This window comes from Rattus norvegicus, chromosome 14 (assembly GCF_021556685.1).
Source record: "Rattus norvegicus strain SHRSP/BbbUtx chromosome 14, alternate assembly SHRSP_T2T, whole genome shotgun sequence".
NCBI classification, from domain to species: domain Eukaryota; kingdom Metazoa; phylum Chordata; class Mammalia; order Rodentia; family Muridae; genus Rattus; species Rattus norvegicus.
In genome coordinates this window covers 5,783,175-5,807,830 of record NC_141547.1, presented here as the reverse complement: position 1 = coordinate 5,807,830, position 24,656 = coordinate 5,783,175, and the positions used below count along the sequence as shown (strand labels likewise).

General features: G+C 44.3%; 1 protein-coding gene, 1 long non-coding RNA gene and 1 pseudogene across 6 annotated transcripts in view; 2 read left to right on the top strand and 1 right to left on the bottom strand.

The window, feature by feature from the left end:
* Klhl8 (kelch-like family member 8) overlaps positions 1-24,656 on the bottom strand; it is a 45,598-nt gene that overhangs the window by 6,378 nt on the left and 14,564 nt on the right. For 3 of the 4 annotated variants that reach the window (NM_001437209.1, NM_001437208.1, NM_001437210.1), the window contains 6 exon segments: positions 2,039-2,150; positions 3,497-3,640; positions 5,862-6,048; positions 7,469-8,017; positions 17,958-18,324; positions 21,901-21,961. In NM_001437209.1, coding sequence (NP_001424138.1) covers positions 2,039-2,150; positions 3,497-3,640; positions 5,862-6,048; positions 7,469-8,017; positions 17,958-18,176 — 1,211 coding nt within the window. In that variant the 5' untranslated portion in view covers positions 18,177-18,324; positions 21,901-21,961. 4 annotated transcript variants of the gene reach the window in all.
* On the top strand, positions 18,026-19,635 carry LOC120096561 (uncharacterized). Of its 2 annotated transcripts, XR_015637249.1 has the most exons (4): positions 18,073-18,159; positions 18,248-18,369; positions 18,990-19,046; positions 19,377-19,617. It is a non-coding gene; the product is annotated as an uncharacterized LOC120096561 (long non-coding RNA). The 2 variants fall into 2 exon arrangements; XR_015637248.1 differs by lacking the exon at positions 18,990-19,046 and having other exon boundaries at positions 18,026-18,159; positions 19,377-19,635.
* LOC148001197 (NADH dehydrogenase [ubiquinone] 1 alpha subcomplex subunit 3 pseudogene) lies at positions 22,354-22,611 on the top strand (annotated as a pseudogene).

Genomic DNA, 24,656 nt, shown 5'->3' with positions numbered 1-24,656 from the left:
GTTAAGATGCTGACAGAGCCGGCACACAGCACGGTGAGAACAGTGCAGCTGCCGTCATGTGCAGAGACTGTGTCCCCCTGGAGCTCTCGTCACTGTACCAAATGTACTGTGAACTCTCCACTGTATCCTCTGAGACCTCCGCCTCATACTGGCACAGGCCAGCTAATTTACTCTACAGGAACCATCTGCAAACCGATCTCCCACCCCGTAGTCCTGCGTAACTGGTGTTTCAGGCTTTGACACAGGCCTTGTCTGACATCTTCTCAAGGGTTTTGTGGACAGAATATTTGGCCTGCTTGTTTTGTTGCTGCTGCTGCTGCTGCTGGCTGTCACTCTGAGGAGCTGGGCATCCAACTCGGGACCTCTGGCATGTTAGGTAAGCACCATACAGAGCTGTATCTCCAAAGCTACTGATTTCGAGACACGTTTTTAGCTGCTACTGCATCTCAGGATGTTGCAAGTTACTATTGAAATCATTAATAAAATTTACGAGAGGCTAAATCTTCCCTTTACACAAGTTCCAATAATCAAAATGTAGTTCAATTTATTATAGATAAAAATTAATATATTAACACTAATCCTAAAATCAGTAAAGAAAACAGAAATTGAGAGAGCTATTTTCTTAACAAGATAATAATAAGCCTTAATCATAATTAGTATAATAGTTAAGAGAAATACTACATGCATTTCCATTAAGGTTAGGAATATTGTAATACTGTCATACCTGTCAATTTCTAATCATACACTATCAAATTATCAGCCAATAGAGGAGGTATGTAAAACCAATTAAAAATCTAAGAATGGGTAAGGAGGGGCTGGAGGGATGGCTCAGTGGTCAGATGCACTTGCTGCTATTACAGAGGACGGGGGCTTGATTCCTGTTAACCCATTCAAAACACCTGTACGTCTAGCTGCATGAGATGATGCCCTCTCTGGCCTCAGTGGGCACTTGCACTCATCCACACAAATCCAACCAACCCACCAACCCACCCACCAACCCACTCACCAACCTGTAAAGAAAAATATATGGAATAACTGCACGAGTTGACAGTACTGTCTGTATCGAGGCTTATTTCTGTCTGTCTGTATCGAGGCTGTCTGTATTTCTGGCGCGACTGTAACTGTGAGGTGCTAACACACCAGGAGCTTGGGTGAAGGGCACAGGGCACGGTGTACTCTCTACGTTGGCATGGTGGTGGCCACTCCAGGTATTCCTGGCTGTAGAGGGCTGCTCTACAGCAGTGGGGGTTGTGTAGCACCCCTGACCTCCTCCTCCATGACACTAGCAGTGACTCTGTGGTGGAGTAGGCAACATGAACTTCACCCGAGGACCCCTGAGAGCTGTAACTCTACAGTTTTGGATAGCAAGTGTGAGGCCTGCCACACTGACATGAGATCCTGTCTCAATGCAACAAAGCAAAATACCACGGGCTGGTGAGGTGGCTCAGAGAGACTGACTTCTGCAAGCTCTCCCTGACCTCCACACACGCAGCTCCCTTCTCCTCACCACATACATACATGACTGCAAAAGAATTTAAATAAAGTTAAACAAAGGGTGCTACTAGATTTGCAACTTTTCTGAAAAAAAAAATCTAAAATTGTTTCAAACAAAGAGTTTCAGAAGGAACAGCCAGGCCTTTCACAGCAGAATGTGGTTACCAAGATGGGGCTGAAAGGTGAGCCCACTGAGACCACTTTAAAATGCATATTTAAACGGTGCACATGGGGTGCTAGAGGAATCCGCAGAGGGTATCCGATCTGTTGGAGCTGCACCCAGTGTGCCAGTGTGGGAGTGGGAACAGAACCTGGGTCCCCTGGAGGAGCAGCACACCTAAGCGCTGAGCCACCTCTCTGTGCCCAGACCACGCCATTCTTAAACACAGAAAAAAATGTAACAAAGCATTGGCCTGGATGCATTCACAAAATGGGCTGAGGAGAAGATGTTTCTAAAAGCCGAAAACCGTTCAACTCAGATTTTTTGGTCTCTGCCTCCTTTACTTGACGCTATCAATTCAAGAGGATTTGCTGGCAGACCCACCTCTTGGTGTTCATCGATGCCTTCACCATCCATTTGTTAGTGAGAGGGTCAAACATCTCCATGCTGCCTAGGTGCTCGTTCCCATCATGGCCGCCCACGGCATACACTTTCCCTGCAAACAGAGGGGTCTTTAATCTGACTCCTAAGAGCGATACTCAGGCTATTCACGTGTAAACACTTAGAACTAGGATGTTATAATAAACAACTTTTCACAGTGCCTTTTGTTCAACACTGATCCGCAGAAGTGAAAGTGGAGCTCTCACCAGACGCCTGTGTATAGTTGTGTACGTGCTCTCAAACGCTAACTTCTGGGGGTTCACCATTCTTTATTAATAGTAAATGAAATCATTAATTCTGCCTTCAAAACAGGTCAATACAATTGAAAAAGGCTAATAGCAAATTAAAAGGCATGAAGCTTAATACAAAATGATCAACCTTTTCTGAATAGAATGGAAATGCAGAAATTGAGGGAGACTGTGTTCTTTCATCAAGCTATATCGTCAGCATTTCCCTACACTGTACAGTTATGTAAATGGAGATTTTAAACCATTTCTAAAACTTAATTAACTTCAGAACCATAGGAAATGTTAGATTTTAAGAGTCACCCTTTCCTTGTTTTATAAGAGGGCAGATGCTTTTGGAAATACAGAGGCTGGGGAGACAGCTCAGCAGTTAAGAGTGCTTGGTGCTCTTACAGGGGACCCAACAGCATCAATGTGGAGGCTGGGGGCTGTCTGGAACTCCAGTTCGGTGGCCCTGCTGCCCCCTGCTACCCAGGTGCATACAAGTGCACATAAATACAAGCAGGCAAATAGTCCTACACATTAAAAAAAACTCTTAAAATATATAAAAAATAATTTAGGAGCTGGGGGTGTAGCTCAGCTGGTGGAGTTCTTGTCTCTCACGCAGGAAGCTTGAGTCAACCCTCAGCACTGCATAAACTGGACCTGTGGCGCATGTCTGCAGGCCTAGCTCTTGAGAGGCAGAAACAGGAAGATTAGGAATTCAAGACCAGCCTCAGGTACACAGGGGCTAGAGACCGTCTCTCGAAAACATAGTAATAAAAACCAAGACTGATTTAGAACTGAAACATTTACTATAACTGACCTCGGATATTTCATACATAAGTGACATCTGCCTGTGTGTCACACTTCTAGCCCTTGGTAATTTGAAACAGGGGCTCGCCATGCACGTGGCTCAGGCTGGCCTAGAACTAAAACCCTCCTGCTCCAGTCTTCAAATGCTGGGATTGTAAGTGTGTGCTGCTGCCATGCCCAGACACGGGAATTTCACTTTCCCCTGCCCCTCATTTTTTAATTTATATACCAATATGCTAATTTATATACCAGCATGCTATGTTACCTAGCCACTGTCACAGAAAGAAAGAAAATTTCAAAGTTCATGCTATTAAGAAAAGCACCAGTTTTGCGATACGACCTTCGGTGGCAGCAGACCCACCTTCCACAGAGATCACGCCCACATGCCTCCTGCGGCTGTTCATTTCTGGTCCAAAGAACCAGCTGTTTTTGTTGATAGAATAGCATTCGATACTACGAAAGGGGTCACCAGATCCACCTCGACCACCCACACAGAACAGCACACCTAAAGGGAGAGCCACAAGATGTAGGTCAGTTCCACAGCCTTTAAACTTTACTTGTAATTAGTGTGGAAACGATTATCAGATTCTGAATAATGTTCTTTTTCTTAAAAAGGTGAGTTATGAAATCTAATTTCCTCTCTGCCCCCTTGAACTTTTCAAAGAATCCAAGTCAACAGTTGCCTCTCTTTTTAAATTCTCACTCACTACAAGTGTCCTGGCTTGAGTTGTAACAGAGTTAATAAACTTTTTTTTTTATTTAGAAAAAATGACAAATATTTGTGTACTGTAAAGAGGACCTCTATCTCCACCACGGCTGAGCTGTCTACACTGACCAACCTCTTAATTGCTTCCCTCCTGAATACAAGCCCAGCATGGATACACACACGGCCCACTTGTTTGGAAAATGCCTGACTCTGGCGTCTGGAACATCCAGGTGTCTCTGTTCTCATGATCCACTCATCCTCTCCTCTTTAACTCTGGAAGGAAAGGCTTGTCCCTCTGTGTTAAACCACCCGTGTCATGGTATTGTGGTGGCTATTCCTGGTTGTCAGCTTGATTACATCTGGAATGACCTACACTCCAGAAATGGAGGGCACACCCGTGATCCAGATCTGGAGGCCGGAAGACACAGGCTTCTGACGAGGATCTGGACCACCCTTTTCACCCCATACTTGGTGATCACAGCAAAGCACTGCGACACTATGCAGAATTTGTCTGTCTTTCCCCCTACGCAAGACCAAGTTCCCCAACACAGGCTGCGTGTCTGCATTGCTAATGTCCATTCCAGAGCCTGCCACACGGTCGGCGTTTAGTGTGTGCTGGGCGGGCGACCAGAGAACGAGCTAACCCACCTGTACGACCCCTCCACTAACTCAGAACCTTGAATCAGAGAATTCAGGAGTCCTAAAAGATCACACAGTCAAGTTTATAATGAAGGTCAGTCAAATGTACTGACAGCAGTACAATCTCAATCCCAGAATGTAACTGTATCCTTTGATGACGTTTTCTCTAAGTGAAAGGCACACAGGTCACCTTCAAACATGCTATGAAAGAAAAAAAAACTAAAATGGAAACAAAAATATCAGCATGCAAACCCTTTTCTCTGTTGTTTCTGTATGGTTTGCACAACTCTAGCCTAATTCTTAGTCTTTTCTTCCCTAAAATGAAGAAAACCCATTTATGTGACATATGGCTGTCTCTTTTGTTAAAACTTACTCTATGGGCTGGAGAGATGCCTCAGTGGTTAAGAGCACTGACTGCTCTCCCAGAGGTCCTGAGTTCAATTCCCAGCAACCACAGGTGGCTCACAACCATCTGTAATGACATCTGATGCCCTCTTCTGGTGTGTCTGAAGACAGCTGCAGTGTACTCACATACATTAAATAAATAAATCTTTTTTAAAAAGCAGAAAAAACCCTACTCTATAAGTTCCTATGACTATGTGAGACCGTGACTGTGTATATGAGTATCTAGTATGTTCTTGGAGAAATACAGTCCACAATGGTATTGCCCAATACCAATGAGAAGCTACAATCTTATTTGTAAGAGCCTTTGATTCTGAGAGTGTAGCACAGCCCTGCATGCAAATGTTAGGTGTGGTTTATGTTTTCCTTTGGACTTGGGGAAACACAATGGCAAATATTGAAATGTGTAATGTGTGTCCAGCTGAATGCTTGGCACTATAAACACAAGCCTTACAGATCTACAGTCGTTTCTGAGGAACATGTCAATCTCAAGACGTGTCAGTGCACAGATTACAGAGCAGCATGCCTCACAAATTCCAGCACAGCACTCGAAAGGCAGCGAGAGCACCCAATTCTTCCTAGAGAGTCGGGGAAGAGCTCTAAGGGCAGCCATTGCTTCAGATTTTGAGGGACTCACGTTCCTTGTTAAAAACTGGGTTACTAAAGCCGGGCACAGTGTCACATGACTGTGATCGAGCACTCGGGAGGCAGAGGCAGGGCCATGAGGTTGGGGACAGATTGGGCTACAGTGAGATTCTGTCTTATAAAACCAAATATCAAAAACAACCCAAACACTGGTGCATTAGTAAAACTAAATGACGCACACTGAGAATCATGACCACACACACACCTGCCGACCAATTATCACCTAAGATAATCAGACACTAATTGTCTCACTACCATACTTAGGCATAGAGAACCAATAACCCTCAGATATGTCAAACACCCTTTGTGGTGAGGTGATGAAATGTATAATTACCAGCAGTATGCTTCCTCGGGGTAGTTCGGACTGAATACTCAAAGTCAGGAACTGGTTTACTGCTCAAATGAAGGTGGTAATTTCTGGCTTCATCCAGTAGGTCTCTACATTTCAGATTTTGCTTGACAATCTGCTCTTTCGCCACAACGCCCATGAGGAAATCCACTGGCAAGAGTGGCAGACGGACCTGAGGCCACGAACAGTTGTTATACAAAATGTAAACAGTGAGAACAGATTATCCTGACTCATAGACCTCAGCACTGTGGCTATGACTTCATGGTACGTCCTTTGTCCTTCGTGCCCGGCCTCATAAAAACATTACCAAACGGAAAACCGTAACATGTGAAATAAATTAGAAGCTGAAAGTAATCGCTGACTTAAAAATCCAATTACAATCTCACCCTTGAATGTTTTCTTCCTGAGCAAAAATATAGGGGCTGGGGATTTAGCTCAGTGGTAGAGCGCTTACCAAGGAAGCGCAAGGCCCTGGGTTCGGTCCCCAGCTCCGGAAAAAAAAATGCGAAAAATATAAGTAATTTGTTCTTAATATGTTAAGATTTTAATAATGCTATTAACATTTTTATTAAATTGGGCCATAACTGAGCATAGTGGTTCATGTCTGTAGGCCCAGAACCAAAGAGGCTAAGATTTAAGGCTTGTGAACTTGGGGCCAGCCTGAGGTATAGAGTATCAGGTTAGGCTAGGCTAGATCCTGTCTGGAAATAACAACAAATTGGGTTAAGAACATCATGTTTTTAGTTATTTTGAGAAAGATTTTTATGTAGCCCAAGCCGGTCTCAAACTTGCTATTGTAGCCAAGGAGGCTTTCCAACGGGGCTCTGCCCTTCCGTCCTCAGTGCCCAACTGCAGGCAGCTATCACTACGCCTGGCTCATGTTACGCTGAGCAGCCAACCCTGGGCTTTCTGCATGGTAGGCAAGCATGCCAGCCACTGAAGTGCATCCCTACTGATCCAATGCTTTTACCAACCGGAAAACTTAACAAAGCATTCATTTCAGAAAAGGTAGTAAACAGCACTACTGCTCTCTAGGGAGCATCACCTTACTTCTCAGGAAGAGGAAGGAGGGGAACAGGAAGAACAACGGGAAGGAAGGAGAACACCGGGTGCAGACCTCGGAAGGCCTGCCTCCCAATTCCTTATCCAGGGCACCCACTCTGACAGTTAACATCGACAATCGTGACAGACACTTCCAAGGTTTCAAAATAAACTCTACCATGCAAGGTCATGCCATTTGGTTCTTTCCAGTCTCAAACTTGGCTCCTTGGCTACAATAGCAAGTTTGAGGTCTATAATCGTTAGGAATAACTATACTGTCATTAGGAAAATGATTTATTAAAATGTAGGAACATCATTACACAGTAGGTTATAAATGACCGGTAGGACTGTTTTCCTGGAGCCATTTTCAACTCACGGAAACACTGTCCACTTCACATGGATATTTTAAATATGTAAGCCTTTTACATAATGATCAGATGTACCATTAGTGTAGAAACTGCACGGGCCATGAAGAGTTAATTCCCGAGCCGCCTTACACCCTCCCGACGAGTGACATCACAGGGCAACACGCAGTCCCGTCTGAGTCCTACCTGGGCAAGGGTCTCGTCCAGCCATTTAGGGTGATGCTGTGGGTTGGCAAGAAGCCACTTGATGGCGGCACTGTAGACCTGCTTCTCGCTGTCAATGTTGAGGTCGCTGGAGGAGAGGAGCTTGTGCAGGTGCTGTGGGGACACGCTCACGAAGTCCTCACACTCTACCACTTCAGTAAAGTGCTCGCACGCATACTGGTCCGCCATGTCCATTAGGTCTGTTCGGTTGTGACTCTCCGCAAAGGCTCGCACAGCCAGGCAGTTGGAGGGATGAAAGTGTAGCTTCATGTATTCGCAGCAAGCTCTGGCCACCAGTTCAACCTGCAGGATGCACGCTGCATACAGCAGAGGCTGGACGTTGTCCACTGTCAGAGTGAGCCGCGAAGAGTAGACGAACTTCACCAAGTCCTCCACGGCATCGCCGTCAAAGTCCCGAATCTCGATCAGCGCCTGCTTAGCCTCAGACATTTCAGAAAGAAACATGGCTCTGAAGTAGGGGATGACACAAGCCAGCGCCAGCTTGTGGCAGGAGATGAGCTTTGAGCCGACCTGTCCAAATCAACACACACGCTGAGATGGCTGCACGCCGGACAACACTGCCGAGGACGACGCTCCAGACAACTGCACTTGCACGAATGCTGGACCCTTAGCCTTCAGCCTAGACCAGCTTCCCAGAGTCGGCAATGTTCATCTCCCAAATGAGCCACCCTGAACTGTTATTGTCTAAATGACCTCATACTTGAGGATCATGTTGTGAGACAGTAAACACTTTAAAGCAGCCTAAAAACGACATCTTAGCAGTTATCTGAGGGCTAGCGCTATAGCTTAATGGTAGGGGTTTGCCGTTATGTGTGAGGTTGAAGGTCCAATTCCCAGGCCGAGAGAGAACCACACAGTAGAAGAGTCCCACAGTTTCCAGACAACCACTACTTTAATACTAACTTCCCACCCAAGGAATAAAAATCAAGAGTGAGAGAGGTGGTGTGAACACAGTGACCGCCATATCTAATGCATCTGAATGTTTGGTTCCCAATGTGGATCTGTTTGGGAAGGATTAGGAAGTGTGGCCTTGTTAGAAGGGGTGTGGCACTCTAGGCAGGCTATTCCCAGCTAGCTCTCTCTCTGCCTCTACACTGTTGTCTCAACATGTACGTTCCTAGCCATTGCTCCAGCAGTACTGCCTGTCTGGCTGCTTGCTGCCTGCCTCTTGCCTGTATGTCTGTCTGTCTGCCTGCCTGCCTGCCTGTCTACCTGTCTGTCAGTCTATCTGCCTGCCTGTCTACCCATCTGTCTACCCGTCTGTCTGTCTGTCTGTCTGCCTGCCATCTGCCTGCCTGCCTGCCTGCCTGCCTGCCTGCCTGTGTGTCTGCCTGCCTCACTGCCACCACTATCCCTTCCACCATTCTCCCTGCCACAATGGGCATGGACTCACTCTGATACTGTAAACCCCAATAAATTCTTTCATAAGTTGCCCTGTCGTGGTGTCTCTTCACAGCAATTGAACAATGACTAAGGTAGACAGGGAATTATTTTCATGTAGATTTTCTACAACTCTATTTTAATTTCTTAATTAAAAACAAAAAGCAACTTAAAATGTAGCCAAGCCCTCCCAACCCAAACTATGCTCTTTTGTAGTAACTATCCATCCTAAGTCTAAGGAATGGACCACTACATACGGCCTTCCACTACATGAAGTCTTCTTTGAAGTTATATACTACAACATGGTCTGTAAAGTTTATTTCTGCATTTCCCTTCCTGGTACATAAAAATAATTACCAGTTACCAAAAAGTTTAATCAGAAATTAGAAATATATAAACTTGGTGCTTCAAACTGGACTAAAAAACATAATAAACTACAAAATAACTGTATGGTTTCATCACAGAAATAAGTGCCATGATGTATATGACATATGTGTGGTCCTTAGCACTTGTAAAATTTCTCATTTACAAGTCTTTGTTCATTTTTGTTAGATAAATGAGCAAACATGAATAATTCAGGATAGTAAGAAAAAACTGACATTGCTGAAATTATTTCTTTCTTAAAAAATGAAATACTTAAAATTGGCCACTATGGATCAAACCACAACAAAACAAAGGCTCTTTTTTGTTCAGGAAAGCTCTTCTCAGTCACATTTACTGCTGACTCAGCATCAGACCCCTGAGCTAACAACTCTAACAAAGGAGGTGAAGTAAACCACAACTGTTGAAAAGGGACATGCGGACAGGAGCCTGATGTAGCTGTCTCCTGAGAGGCTCTGCCAGGGCAGGACAGATCCAGGGGCGGATGCTAGCAGCCAACCACTGAACTGAGAATGGGGGTTCCCACTGGAGTTAGAGAAAGGATTGAAGGAGCTGAAGGGGTTTGCAACCCCATAAGAACAACAATGCCAGTCAACCAGAGCTCCTAGGGACTAAACCACTACCCAAAGAGTACACATGGACAGAGCCATGGCTCCAGCTGCATATGTAGCAGAGGATGGCCTTGTTGGGCACCAATTCGAGAAGAAGCCTCCACCCCAGTGCAGGGGATTGTCAGAGCGGAGAAACAGGAAGGATTGGGTGGGTGGGTGGGCCAACACCCTCAAAGAAGGGAAAGGACATGGGATAGGGGGTTTATGGACAGGGGATAACATTTGAAGTGTAAATAAAAAAATTCAATAAAAAAGATAATTCCATCACTGTCAGTTCTTAGAAGTTAGCTTATCTACTGACCTACACAACTAGTTGTCCCCTGGTCTGACATGCCCATCGAACTCAGAAAGCAGGAAAATGTTTACTCCCAATTTGACTGCCAACTTGCTAATACATTTGCTTCAACGACATTTATGCAAGTTGAAAGAGAAGTAAGTTTCTTGAAATATTTATTTTCAAGTTTCCGAAACCTCTGCAACCCCTCTACAGTATGGTTACAGTAGCTGTAACACAGTACTTCATTGTCCGACATTGTCCGGTTAGGACACTTCGACTTTTCATTAGTTTACACACAAATGATAGCTTACAAAAGGTGAGTGATTTCCCTTAAATTTGGGGTGGATTTGGAGGCCCCCACTTTTTATAGCTTGTGACAGTTTGCCAAGCCACCTTTCAAGCACACAGAACAATTTTCATGTCTGTCCTGTGACTCTTCACCTCAGCAAAACAGAGCAAGGTCCTGCTGTTCTGGCTAATGTGCTCAGAGCGAACTTCTTTCCCTTTTATTCCTTAACTATGCAACAGTTTTCAACATGTGGTTATTCTGGAACTATTCTTTTGTGCACAAAATAATAAAAACAAGCCTATTTTTACATCCTTTATAAGCAATATTCTGAGTTTTCGATTTAAGATCTGAATAATTTTGCTTTTAATTATACTACTTTAAAAAAATTGATTTAAATTGCTTAGTCACCCAAGATCTAAAGTGGAAGCGGTTAGATGGTTGTGCCAGTCTCCAGGTAGCCTTAACATGTACTGAATTACCACAGGACAGCAGCCAGACACTGTTCTGCAATAATTAACCTCACCCTGGTTCATTTTTAAATTATATAATGGAGACAATTCAGACAGCATTTGAGAGTTGAAGTAAACAACATAAATATTTAAATAATCCTTCTGAGTAACAGAAAACAGACTTAACAAGCCCGAGTTACTAGTTGAAAGGACAAACTGAGACTGTTACAGAATTCTGAAGACACTTTAATACCTCAGAATAGTTGAACATTGAGGAAAGGGACCTTCTCTGCTATGAGGAAAGGGGACCTTTCCATTACCATTCCTTTTGTATTAAGTTACAACTGGAATACGGTTTGAAGTCCCTTCCCCAACCCTATGTGGTGGGGTTTTGAGAAGTAAGGAAACCATGTGGGTTCTAAGATCATGAGATCAGTGGCTTATACAGGGCTAGCTCCAATTAGCTCAGGCCTTTGTACCCTCCTGCCTTCCACCATGTGAGACACAGTGACTGGGAGAAGGCAGCACGGTGGTGCCATTTCAGAAGCATAGAGTAGCCCTCACCAGATACCAAAACTGCTCTATCTTTATCTTGAATTCCTCTGCCTTTAGAACTGTAACAAATAAGTAGCAGCCTTCTTTCAGGTCAGGAATCAATGGTTACAATGTAACCAATTCACCTCTTTCCCCACCTTTTGAGAAGTATTATTACAATGCCCTCACATACTGTTGGAAAAATATTAATAGAGACTATGATCATTGCTTAAAAATCAAGCAGTCTTTTTTAGGCCAAATTATAAATACTATACCTTCTGGCAACATTAAGAGTTGCTACAGGGCTAGGGCTGGGGCTGGAGAGATGGCTCATGGGTAAAAGTATTTGCTGCTCTTACAGAGGACCTGGGTTCGGTTCTCAGCACCTACACAGTGGCTCACAACCACCTAACTCCAAATCCAGAGGATCAGATGCCGTCTTTCGGTCTCTGCAGGCACCAGGCACACAGGTGATGCACAGACATGCATACAGGCAAAACACTCATGCTACTGGGGCTCTTACCCTCTGCTTCTGTATTACAAATTAACCCGTGCTTTAGTAAAGGAGTGGGGCATCCTCAAGCTATAATGACACGGGAGTAACAGTGTCTATGAAGTGCTATTTGTACTGATCTGTAACATAAAACCCAGGAGTGGGTGGTATGAAAGGAGGCCGACAAGAGGAATTGTCCCAGCCAGCCAGGTGCCTTCAAAACGCCCCACTGAGAGGTAGTGGAGTGCGTGCTTAGCATGCAAGCACCCAGTTCACTCACCAGCACCTAAACAAGAGTTTGCAAAAATGCTCACCCATATATAATGCTAGAGCTTGCCTTACATACATTACTTAAAAACATTTCCAGGAGCAAACATAACAGTACATAAACAATTTGACCTCCTGAAATGACCTGAAGGCAGTATTTTTACTCTTACGTAAACCCTTCTAATCATCTTTCAGACATCACTGATGGATCCTCCCCTGATCACCTTTCAGACATTACTAATGGATCCTCTCCTGATCAGCTTTCAGACATTACTAATGGATCCTCCCCTGATCACCTTTCAGACATCAACAAAGGATCCTCCTCTAAGCCTCTGGCTATCATTGAACTTATACTAGTGCGCCCATCTCTGGCTCAACTTCAAATCCCCTCGAGGCAAATGCAGCTCACTACACACATTTCTTTTTCTTTCAACTTACTACACACATCCCCTCAGCATCACCTCTGGGATTTAAATGATTGGTGGCCTCCCTCATGTGGGAACTGCACAGCAGATTTTAGGGTGCTTATATCTCATGATGCTTGTCCCCAGCACAATGATCATGAAAGGAAACACACTAATTACATGGTGAATTCACATCAAGACCTGATCCTCACAATTCAGTATGCATCTAAAATAATAATTTATGATCCTCTGCTCAGCACTTTTTAGAAGGTCTTTAGTGTTAACTATTTCTCTTTGTATTCTTTTGCTTTTTTGCTCCCCACCCCCCATCTCATTTAAATCTTCCTATCCCATTATTCCCCCTTCCCCCATTTTGTGTGAAATTCTCTCAAAACAAAAAAAGGCCACAACTTCCAGATGGTGGTGGCATACGCCTTTAATCCCAGCTCTGGGGAAGCAAAGAGACCAGCTTGGACTATAGAGCAAGTTCAGGACAGCCAGGGCTACACAGGGAAATCCTGTCTCAAAAAACAAACAAACAAAACAAAACAAAGCCCAAAAACAACAATAAAAGCAGTCCTTAAAATTAAAAGTCTCCTAACCAAAAAGAAAGCCCGAAGCCAGGTGGGTTTAATGCAGAATTCTAGCTATTACCCAAACCACACAAAGACTCAGCGAAGAAAGAACTTCAGACCAATTTGCCTGATGAACATTGATGCAAAAATATTCAATAAAATACTTGAAAACCAAATCCAAGAACACATTAAAAAGATCATCCACCATGATCAAGTAGGCTTCATCCCAAAGATGCAGGGATGGTTTAATATATGAACATTGATCACTGTCCAATGTATAAACTGCTGAAAGGCAAAACCACATGATCATTTATAACATGCAGACAAGGTCCAACACCCCTTCATGATAAAAGTCCCAGATAGACTAAGGATACAAGAGACATTACTCAACATAATAAAACCCACAGCCAACATCAACCTAAACAGAGAAAATCAAAACATTTCTACTAAAATCAGGACCCAGACAAGGCTGTCCAGTCTCTCCAGACCTATTCAGCACATACAGTACTCGATGTCTTAGCTAGAGAATTAGACAACTGAAGGAGATCAAGGGATACAAACAGGAAAGGAAGGCAGGCTTGCAGATGACACGATCTTATACGAAAACAACCCTGAAAATTCCACTAGGACAACCAGCAGCTGACAATCACTTTCAGCAAAGAAGCACACTACAAAATTAACTCACAGAAATAGGTAGCCTTCCTATATACGAACAAAAGACTGGGAAAGAATTCACAGAAGCAATACCTTTCATGATAGCCTCAGAAAGTATCTGGGGTAACTCTAACCAATTAAGTGAAAGATGTGTATAGTATTAGGGCTGGAGAGATGGCTCAGCGGTTAAGAGCCCCGACTGCTCTTCCAGAGGTCTTGAGTTCAATTCCCAGCAACCACATGGTGGCTCACAACCATCTGTAAAGAGATCCGATGCCCTCTTCTGGTGTGTCTGAAGACAGCTATAGTGTACTTATACATAATAAATGAATAAATTAAAAAAAAACTTTAAGACACTAGAAAAAGAAAACTGAAGAAGAAACCAGAAGATGGAAAGATTTCCCACACTTGTAGACCAGTAGGATTGATTTAAAGGAAATGGTCATCCTGCCAAAAGCATGCCAAAAGCAATCTACAGACTGAATGCAATCCTGACCACAATTCTCCACAGAATTTTTTATTTTAAACTACATTATTTATTTATTTACTTATTTCTGTTTGAGTGAGGTTTCCCCCGTTTATTAAATATAGATTCTTTTCTCATAGGATATAACCTAAATATAGTTTTCCCTCCTCTCCTCCCAATTCTTCCCTGCCTCCCCTCCGCTCCCCTCTAGATCCACTCTCTTTTTCTCTCTCTCAGAAAAGAACAGGCTTCTAGGAGATAACAACAAAACAGGACAAAATAAGATAAAACAAAAACTATCAAAAACTATTGAGCGTGGACAAGCCAAGCCAAAAACAAAATAAAAAGCCCCAAGAGAAGGCACAAGAATCAGAGACCCTCTCTTGACACATTCTGGAGACTCATAAAAGTGCTAAACTGACAGGAGAGGACCTGCTACACACCATGGGGCTCCCTGAATTCTGAGGGGAGGGATTTGATGGAGACATCTCATTTAGACTGTTCACAAAACTGAAAGGACACTTTTCAGTTTCATATGGACACCACACACACACACACACACACACACACACACACACACACACACACACACACACTTTCTTTCTTTCTCTCTCTCTCTCTCTCTCTCTCTCTCTCTCAACTATGATACAGTAATAAAGACATCATGGTATGGGAGTAAACACAGACATGCTCATCGATGAAACTGAATTAAAGACTGGGATAGACGTGCCCACACCTATGGACACCGGATTTTTGACACAGAAGCCAGAGATACATGCTAGAAAAACACAAAGTATCTACTGTAGACGGTGCTGGTAAGACTGGATGGCTTCCTGCAGGAGACTACACAGATGAGAATGTAAACGATCTACACCATCACCCTTCACAAAACAAACTCCAAATGGACCAAGGACCTCAACATAAGACCCAATCCCATATGCTGAATCTGACAGAAGAAAAAGAGGGATAGCCTTGGAGTCACCTGCACAGAAGACATTCTGAACAGAACACCACGAGCACAGACACTAAGACCAACAACTGATAAACAGGACCTCATCAAACTGAAAAGCTCCTATTTGAGCAAAGAGGCAGGCCACAGAATGGGGAAGTATCTTTACCAATAACACACATGATAAAGGGTTCATACCTAAAGTTATGAAGAACTTAAAACAGTGGACATCAGGAAAACGAATAACCCAGCGTAACAATGAGGCACAGACCAAGCAGAGCTCTCAGAAGATGAGCCGCGGTGGCTGAGGAGCACTTAACAACATGTCGGCATCTTTAGTCAGCAGGGGATGTAAATCAAAACTACCTTGAGATTTCATCTTTTATCAGTCAGAATGGCCAAGATAATAAAACAAAGACAGCCCGTGTGGTGAGGGTGCAGGGAAGGCAGACAGACATGCTTGCTAGAGGTAGTGAACGTGTACTGCCCCTGTGGAAGTCAGCATGACAGTCCCTCAAGAACCGGAAATAGAGCTACGTTGGATCTACAACTCTTGGGCACAGTCCCAAAGAGCTGTCCAATACACAGGTACCAGCTAATCCACGTCCCCTGCCTATCCGTAATAGTTAGGAACTGAAAACAACCTAGATGCTCGCTAACTGATGGGTGGATAGTGACAACGTGGGACGTTGATGCAATGAAATATTTGCTGTTTCAAAAGTCAAATCATGATATTTAGTGGTGAATAAAAGAAGCATTTGGAGGTAACCCCGACTCCAAAGGGCAATAGAGTATGTGTTTTATATGTGGATAATAGCTTTTAAGGCTTCAATATGCATGCTACAGTCTGCATAACCACAGAGGTTAGGTACCTGGTAAGGGGCTCCAGAGAGGAGAGGATCTTCCTAGGAAGGGGAAATAGAATATACCATGCTGGAGAGACAGGTGGGGCAGAGGGGAAGACTGAAGTGGGATGACTGACTAGAGTGAGGGATGACGAGAGTGGTCAGAGGGACGACTGACACTAAGGACCACTTATGGGGTCAGACGAAAATTCACTACTGTAGAAGCTTCCTAACACACACACACATAGATGACAGAAGTCTAAGTGAGTCACCACATAACCATTGAAACAATGCCAACTAGACATCTTTCACAACCAAGAGAAACCTCCCAGGTCAGGACTTGGTTACATCTAGATGAGTGGTTAGCCCAAAGTGCCGTGTGGGAACTCCCAAACGCCTCAGGCTCCTGCAAAGCCCATTGGTTGTTCTGCACTGATTCATGGCGAGATGCATTGCTGGCGCCAACACTGCAGGATTGAGTAACCACTGTGTGGTCGATTCAAGGCTCACACCATTAGATGGAGCCCACATCAGGCAAGAACCTGACACTGAATCACGGGCCTGGGGGAGAGCCAAACACGGAACAGAGTGACAAAATGACTCCTCACAACCTTCTGCTCTACTCAGAGGTCAGTGCCACACTCGGCCATTTTTAGAGAGGCTTTTATCCTGCAGATGGGAACTAATACCAAGGAGACACTCAAGTGGTCGGTGTGCGGAGAGTGAGAGACCTTGGAACATCTGTCCTGATGAGATGATGTCATCAAAGCCCTCCCCTCAGGGTTAGGGTTCAGGGAGCCATGTGGAAGAGGAGGCAGCAAGACTGTGAGAGGCAGAGGTGATGGCTGACTCCCCAGAGGTGAGGAAAGAGTCGTCTGGACACAACAGGACGGACAACATGTGAACTCACAGCGACTGTGGCAGCATGCACAGGGCCTACACAGGTGCAAGTCAGAGGGGGCCCCAGCACCTTGAGGGAAGGAGATACAGAGATGCTCCCACCCCTATCCAAAAAGCCATCTCCAGAAACGACCCTTACAAAGGGAAAATCTGTTCCCTCCAATGGAGTGGCGTGTCACTGGGTACATGAGTCACACTTAAGGGCAGGACTCAGGCTCAGCAGTAGATGGACAACACAAAATGACCTCGGTAGTATTTGCTCTTAACCACTGAGCCATCTCTCCAGTCCCTCAGTGGTATTTTTACAGACATTTTTGTTTGGGCACTTGTTTCCTAACTGGTCTTTTGCTCATGTATTATGATTTCTGAGTTTGTGGGTTTTGTGATTTGTGTGTGTCTCATAGTTTTGTTTTTGCCCCCCTGGTTGGGTTTTTGTATTTCTAGAGAGAGAGAAAGGGTGTGGAGTTGGTTGGGTGAGGAGAGGAACTGGAAGACGTAGGAATGAATATCGTGATCAGAATATATTGCATGAAAAAATTTTCAATAAAAAAAAAAAAGAGCAGCAGTAAATTAGTGTGACAACATGCCTATTTCTTCAGTAAAAAGGGTGGATCCGAATACAGTGTAGCACATGCCTGCAATCCCAACGTTCAGGAGCCGTGAGGCAGGACATGATTCCGAGGCTAACTTGGGCCACACAAGAGACACTCACAATAAATAAATAAATAAATAAATAAATAAATAAATAAATGAATGAATAAATGAATAAACGAATAAACGAATAAACGAATAAACGAATAAACGAATAAACGAATAAACGAATAAATGAATAAACGAATAAACGAATAAATGAATAAATGAATAAATAAATAAAGACATTCTAACATAATACACATGACACAATTTTTATATAAGTCCAGAAAGTCTCATTTTTCATGATACACCAAAGGGGCTGGAAAAAGAAAAATGGTCTCACCTTTAGAGTGACGTCACAGAGCTCCCCGTTCTCATAGAAGCCCAGGAGAGAGCCGTGAAAGTCCTTCCAGGCCTCGTTGGCTTCGAAGATGAAGGAGTCGTCGCCATCACACTCGCTGACAGAGGACCGGCTCCTCACCTGCTGCTGCTGCTGCTGCTGACGCCGCCCCTTTGTCACGTGACTCCTAGCTAGCTTCCCATTGGTAGATTCTGAAGCCATTTGCAACACTCTTCCTTTTAAATAGCTCTCTTCTGAAACATCCCATTTATTCTTTGTTTTTTTTTTTTAAGGGTCAGAAGACAGACGATAGATGTGGCCACTAAGCTTTAGACATCTTTCGAAACCTTCAATTTCATTAGACAGTTTGCTGAAATATTTAAAAAAGCAGCAAAACACAAAGATAAAATAAAAGGTATTGTTGTTGGTTATAATTATCAATACAATATATGCATCCACACTGGGCATCACTTGAGAAACCCTGTAGCTTTACACCAAACATCACCTGGGTCACTTAGCTACACCAGTGAAATCACATCTTTAAAATCCAATGCAAAAACAACTAAAGGGCATAACTTCAGAAACACAGAATCCACTGACTTAAAAAACAAGCCAAAGAGTTTAGGCCTAGAAATTTTCTTTGTGGACTCAAGGCAAAAAGCAAAGGTTGTTTTATTGAATTAAGTGTCCATCACTTACAAACTGCTTAAGCCTTCGTTGTTTGCTCTGGAGAATGGGTATATCACTTAGAGGAATATTTCAAGGATTAAAGACACACGACGAGGATCAGGAGGAGCTGAACTGTAGTGTACAGACCTCACTGTACTGCACTCCACACACAATTTAGTATTTGCATACAAGATCACACCTCACTAACAAGCATATCTGAGGTAGTCATGTCATCAGTAGACATGGTCTACAATTCTGCTTAGGTGACAGAAACGAAGGGGTCCAAGTTAAACCATCTCCTACCCTTACGGGCTGGGATCGTTTCTGAAGGGTTTCCTGACCCTGGGTCTCTCCATCCATAAGCAGGATTGCCCTGAGGGCTGCAGGCAGTGCAGACCAGACTTCAGAGGCATGTACAAAATGGTAAAGTATGGGGTGGATGTCTGTGAGAATGGGAACAAGACTAATATGCAGCTTTTGAGGGTCAGACATGCCTTGACTGGAGCGCCGGGTCTATGAGGGACTTAACTGTCATTCATCTCTTCTCTCGGCTTTTGTCAGACACCAAAGCGGGTGACGTGGGATTATGGACTGTAGCTACTAACATGTTCTTAAGTTTCTGTGGCACACTCAGCGTAATGGTGACCCCATGATGGTCACTCTTCCTATGACCCCCCTTGCTGTAACAACTGTAACCAACCTCCAAGCTACAGAAAGTGGGAGGGTAATGGGGTGCTGTGGTCTTGATTACAGAGATTTGATTTCAGAGACCTGTATGAGGAAAACTGTATGAGAGAAGGGCTCTCCTGCAGCCCATGAAGTCACCATGTAAAGCAACCCCTTGGACCTGAGGGACTGAGCGAGGCCTCTACTTGTCGGTGAAAAGCTAGGGCCCTCAGCCCTAAGAAGAAATACATTTTAGAAGCAATGATTTCCCATGGCTGAGACATGGGGGAACGCAATCTGACCATTTTTAATAAAGCTGTGGACAGACTTACTGTGAGATAAGAAATATTATTATAAGTCATTAGATTTCTGCAATGTGTTATGTACAACAGGCATAACTATAGTTTGGATCTCAGCTACCACTCAACAACCCATGTGTTAAACGGTCAGGCCGGCAGACTCAGGTACTATTAGGAGGTGAGGAAACCTTTTAAAATAGGTAGGTCCTCAAGGGTCAGTCAGATTGGTGAGGTACACCTCTGAAGATGACGCTGAGCTACCGGAACCCCAGGCATTTCCTCTCCTTGTTTCCTGACCACTATAAAGTGAGCCGTTTCCACTATATACACTTCCTGCCAGGGTGTGCTTGCCTCCTTAGAGGTCCAAGGGCTGTAGAACTGAACAAGTATGGATTGAAATCTCTGAAACCGTGAGTCAAAAATAAGTATTTCCTCCTTAAAGTTGGTGTTTTGGTCACACCAGAAGCTATTACTGAAACTTTGTCAGTTTAGTCTAATCATAAGGAAACATTTATCAGTGTTCTAACATGTATCAACAACCATACAACGGTGTGTGTGTGTGTGTGTGTGTGTGTGTGTGTGTGTGTGTGTAGACGGGAGTCTACATCAGGCATCTGAATGCTTCTGAGAGAGGACTCTCAGTGAACCTCAAATTCACAGAGTCAACTAGGCCGTCTGTGCCCTGGGCCCCAGCCCCTGGCCTTTACATAGGCACTGAGGAAGGAGCTCAGGTTCTCCTGCTTGTGCAGCAAGCATTTTACACCAGCTCCCCAGCCCCCTATCCACTCTCAAGTTCCCATCCCTATTTCAAAATCCTACGGCCAGGCAGGTAGTGCACTCTATAACCCGCGCACTTGGGAGACTGAGGCAAGGTGACTGTTCTGGGTTCAAGTGCCAGGTGAGGCCCGAACGTAAGAGACAGAAGCCGACAAAGATCACCCAGGAAACAATTCTTAAAATCAAGGCCTTCTTTCTGCAAGAGTCCATGAGTACGTGACTTTGCCTTGGAGGGCCATTTCTACTCTCTCTCTCCTCAGTTCTGCCTTTAGTGACAGTAAGGCCCAAATGAGATAAACGAAGGAGCACAGATGAGCCCCATCAAAGTTGAAATGTGTTTGATGGCTACAGTTTGGTTGAGCCACAGTTTGTACATACTTTGCAAGATAGCCATCTTTAATTTAAGCTGAATCAATCCTGGTCTAAAAATACTGAAAGAAATTTACCAGAAACAAATGATTCAAAATGATTAAACGGGAGCTGAAATCCTAAGGGGACAGGAGAAGCTCAGTTCTGGACAGGATGTAATACATGTGCATATGGCTACTCTATCCCATTAAATGACACTCATTTATTACAAGTCATTCCATTGATGGTGGAGGTGGTGGTGCGTATGGTATAGGAGTCTAGCATGTGCTGTATATGGCACAGACACAACATCAGAGGACAACTGTGTAAGGTCAGTTCTCTCCTTCACCTTTGTATGGATGTGGGAGATCAAATGCAGGCTGTCGGGCTTGTTTGGCAAGGGCATTGATCGCCCCCTCATCATTTTGTCCGGTGCACACTTTATAGTAAGTATCTATGCGCGCACACAAACTGTGTACCCGGGGATAATACAGTACATCACCTCATGTATCTATTGGAATTCCTAAGACGAACTGCCCAAGAACATCACTGTCTGTAACAGTCTCAGACGGCAGGACAACAGAGGGGGTTCCATAGGAAAGGGAACATGAGGAGGTGGGGCTGTGACTTCAAAGAGGGAACAGAGATATCTAAGCCGTTCTGACAGGACCGTACTGTGTCCTCGCTGAAGCATGTGATAGTGCGCACACTAACACACACGTGCACACACACGCACATACACACACACACACACACACACACACACACACATACACACACCGAGAGTGTGGCTCATTGGTCAGTGCCTACTGCCTGCATGTACAATACCCTGGGTTCCAGGTTTGAGGCATGGGAATGACAGTAAGTAAAGCTTGCATATGAAAAAAGACAGACATGCTTTACCATGAACAAATGTCTGTGAGTCACCTCACAAACGTGTATTCCAAACAGGTAAAGGACTTGCAAATTCAATAAAAATAAATAATCTGAAACCTCAAATTAGAACATGGACTCAGGACATATTACCACACAAAAAGATATTAGAACATGGACTTAGGACATATCACCACACAAAAAGATATTCAGCACTGATATTAGGGAAATGAAACCATGAGGAAAATACATTACACATCTATGGGAATTGCTAAAATAAAAATATTAACAGTAGTAACACGTTTAGAACTTACTGGAAAGTCAGAAAAGGATCCCAGGAACCGACCACAGAGGTTGTCTGAAGTTAAGCAGCTTCTGCAAGGCAAGGACACAATGGGATGAAGGGGAGCTAAAGACTGAGACAATCTGCCAACCATAATCTGAGAGAGGGCCGTTACCCGGAACCTTACACAGTGCTCCAATACCAAAGGCCCGAGTGAACCGACCATCGAAGGGCTATGCACTGCACTGACATAATGAGACCCACGTGTCTGTATGCTAACAACAATTACCTTAAAACTTAGCAAGTGGAGATAAAGCTAAGAAACGCCTGAACCTTTTAAATATTACTGGAGGGAATACAAGACAGGTCAGCTTAATGTGTTTTTGACAGTTTTGTATAAACATATAATATGACCAGTCAAACCAATTTACCCCTGAGAAAAGGAAAATTTATATTTGCTTAAAAACTTGTTATAAAGACCAAGATGGCCGCTAGAACCTCTGCCTTCCTTAAGAACTCGAATGCCTGGGCGAAGGAGCCGGTGCTGGTGGTGTCCTTCTCTGTCTGGGGCCGCGCTGTAATTATGCCCTTGTTTAGCCCCTACACCAAGCATACTGGCATGATCAACGAGGCCACACCCGACAACTCCCCAGTGCCTGAGAGAGAATGGGAGCATGCCTGATGTGCCCACCCACACACAGGAGCCTCAGGTCCAAGCTCCGAATGGCTCAAGAACCCGTGAATGCTTCTGCTGACAGAAGTGGCCTCTTCCCTGCTGCCCTCCAATAAAAACGTGAGAACTAATGACTCAAAAAAAACAAACAAACAAACAAAAACAAACAAAAAAAAAAAACAAAACAAGGCTTGTTACAAAGTTTGACAGTTAAAGACCATGAAATGATGGTCTTGGGACCTGTGTGACCCCATGGCGACGCATCTACAGGGTGGGACCTGGGTCCACAAGAAAGGGAACCCACTATACCTCGCCAGCCCACTTATAAATTCTCAGAAGAGCAGTGAGCGGCCAGTGACAGTTGAGTAGTCTAAAATTAAGAGTGGGAGAGGGTGTGGCTAAAGGGGTCACAAGGAGGTTTTGGAGAGGAGCTGTCATGTACCCCGACTGTTACAGAGATACAGATGTGTGCACCAAAAATGCCAACCTGACTGTGTGATAAAAAATTAACCAGAAAAAGACAGTAGCACCCCAACATATCCATGGCATGATCCAGTGTGTGTGTGTTTGTGTGTGTGTGTGTGTGTGTGTGTGTGTGTGTGTGTGTGAAAGAGGGGGGGAGAGAGAGAGTGAGTGTGCATGTGTGTGTCTGTGTGCCCTCGTGAGTGTGTATTTGCAGGCCACTCTACTGCCGAGTGGACAAGTCAGCTCACAGAACAGGGCATGAAGGCAGACCATCACCATTCACCATGGAAATACAACAGCCATGTAAACCAGCAGCAGCAGCAGCAGCAGCAGCAGCAGCAGCAGCAGCAGCAGCAGCAGCAGCAGCAGCAGCAGCAGCAGCACAGAGACACCATCCAGCCTCTGTCCTAGGTATGTCTATGTGCAGCTCCTTCTGCCCTACCTATACAAGAGACTGAGAACACCGAGAGCAGAGCCCACAACCGTGGTGGCGGCAAGATTCAGAGCAGCCAGCGGAGCTGGCAATCTGTCACTGCCCACCACACTCCAGTACAGGACCCGGCGAGTAAGAGATCTACAGAGCGAAACATGGAGACGAGATCCCCACGTCCCCTGGATGCAGAGCCCTCACTAAATCACAAGGCGCCACCCACACAGGCTCTCTCAGTAGCGTGCTGACCGGCCCTACCTCACCTGGGAGGCGTCAGAGCCCCAGTCCTGCTCATTAGGCCCGTTCTTCCTTACTCAGTTCTGCAGCATAAATGTGCAAGTGCTTGAGCCTCTTACTGAGAGGGATAATGTCATAGCCAGGCTTAGATAACACATCTTTATGAACCCCTCTAACCTCCCGGTGATATGTGAGCCAAAGAGCTATGTGCCCACCCCATAAAGATACTTTAACATCTACGGAGGTGCCTGAGTCATAAGTGATAACTACCCATGGGCTGGGATACCGACAGAAGACTTGGCTAACCCTCCATCATAATGATCAGTTCAGAAACTCCTCTTTTATACAGCACTTGTGTCTTAGTTGAGTGAATATAGATATGATAAATAAGATAAATATGTGATAGAGGTACATGATTGATACAGATGAATGATAAAGAGATACAGGTGAGAGATATAAAGAAATGTAGATAAAGCAAAGTTAATAGAGATTGATAGGTAAATAGGGAGATGATATTGCTCTTAGTATCGGAATATTACAATAGCAGGGATCAATGCCCCATCTTCATGTGCAAATTTTTATACTGCCACAAGTATTAGAATATTCATTATTCTAAAATTATTTAACATGTGAAGTTAGATTTGGACTAGACACAAGAGCTCAAAAGTGTCTATAGAAGGCTAGAGAAAGACGTCACTCATGCCAGTAAACTGCATGCCACACAAGAGGAACACGTTTGCTATCCACACAAAATATCACCTCTACAGCCGGTCAACTCACGTGGGCACGCTCCAGATTCAGAGTGAGGAACTATCTCAGAAACATGAGGTGGACCACAACTGAAGACGACATTCACTTGCGGCTTCCACACACACTGACACACGAGTATACCAACATATACACCCATACGACTGACTCTGGCGGTGCAAACTTACAGTCACAGTGCTAGGGGCAAAGACAGTGACCCCTGCAGCTTACTGGC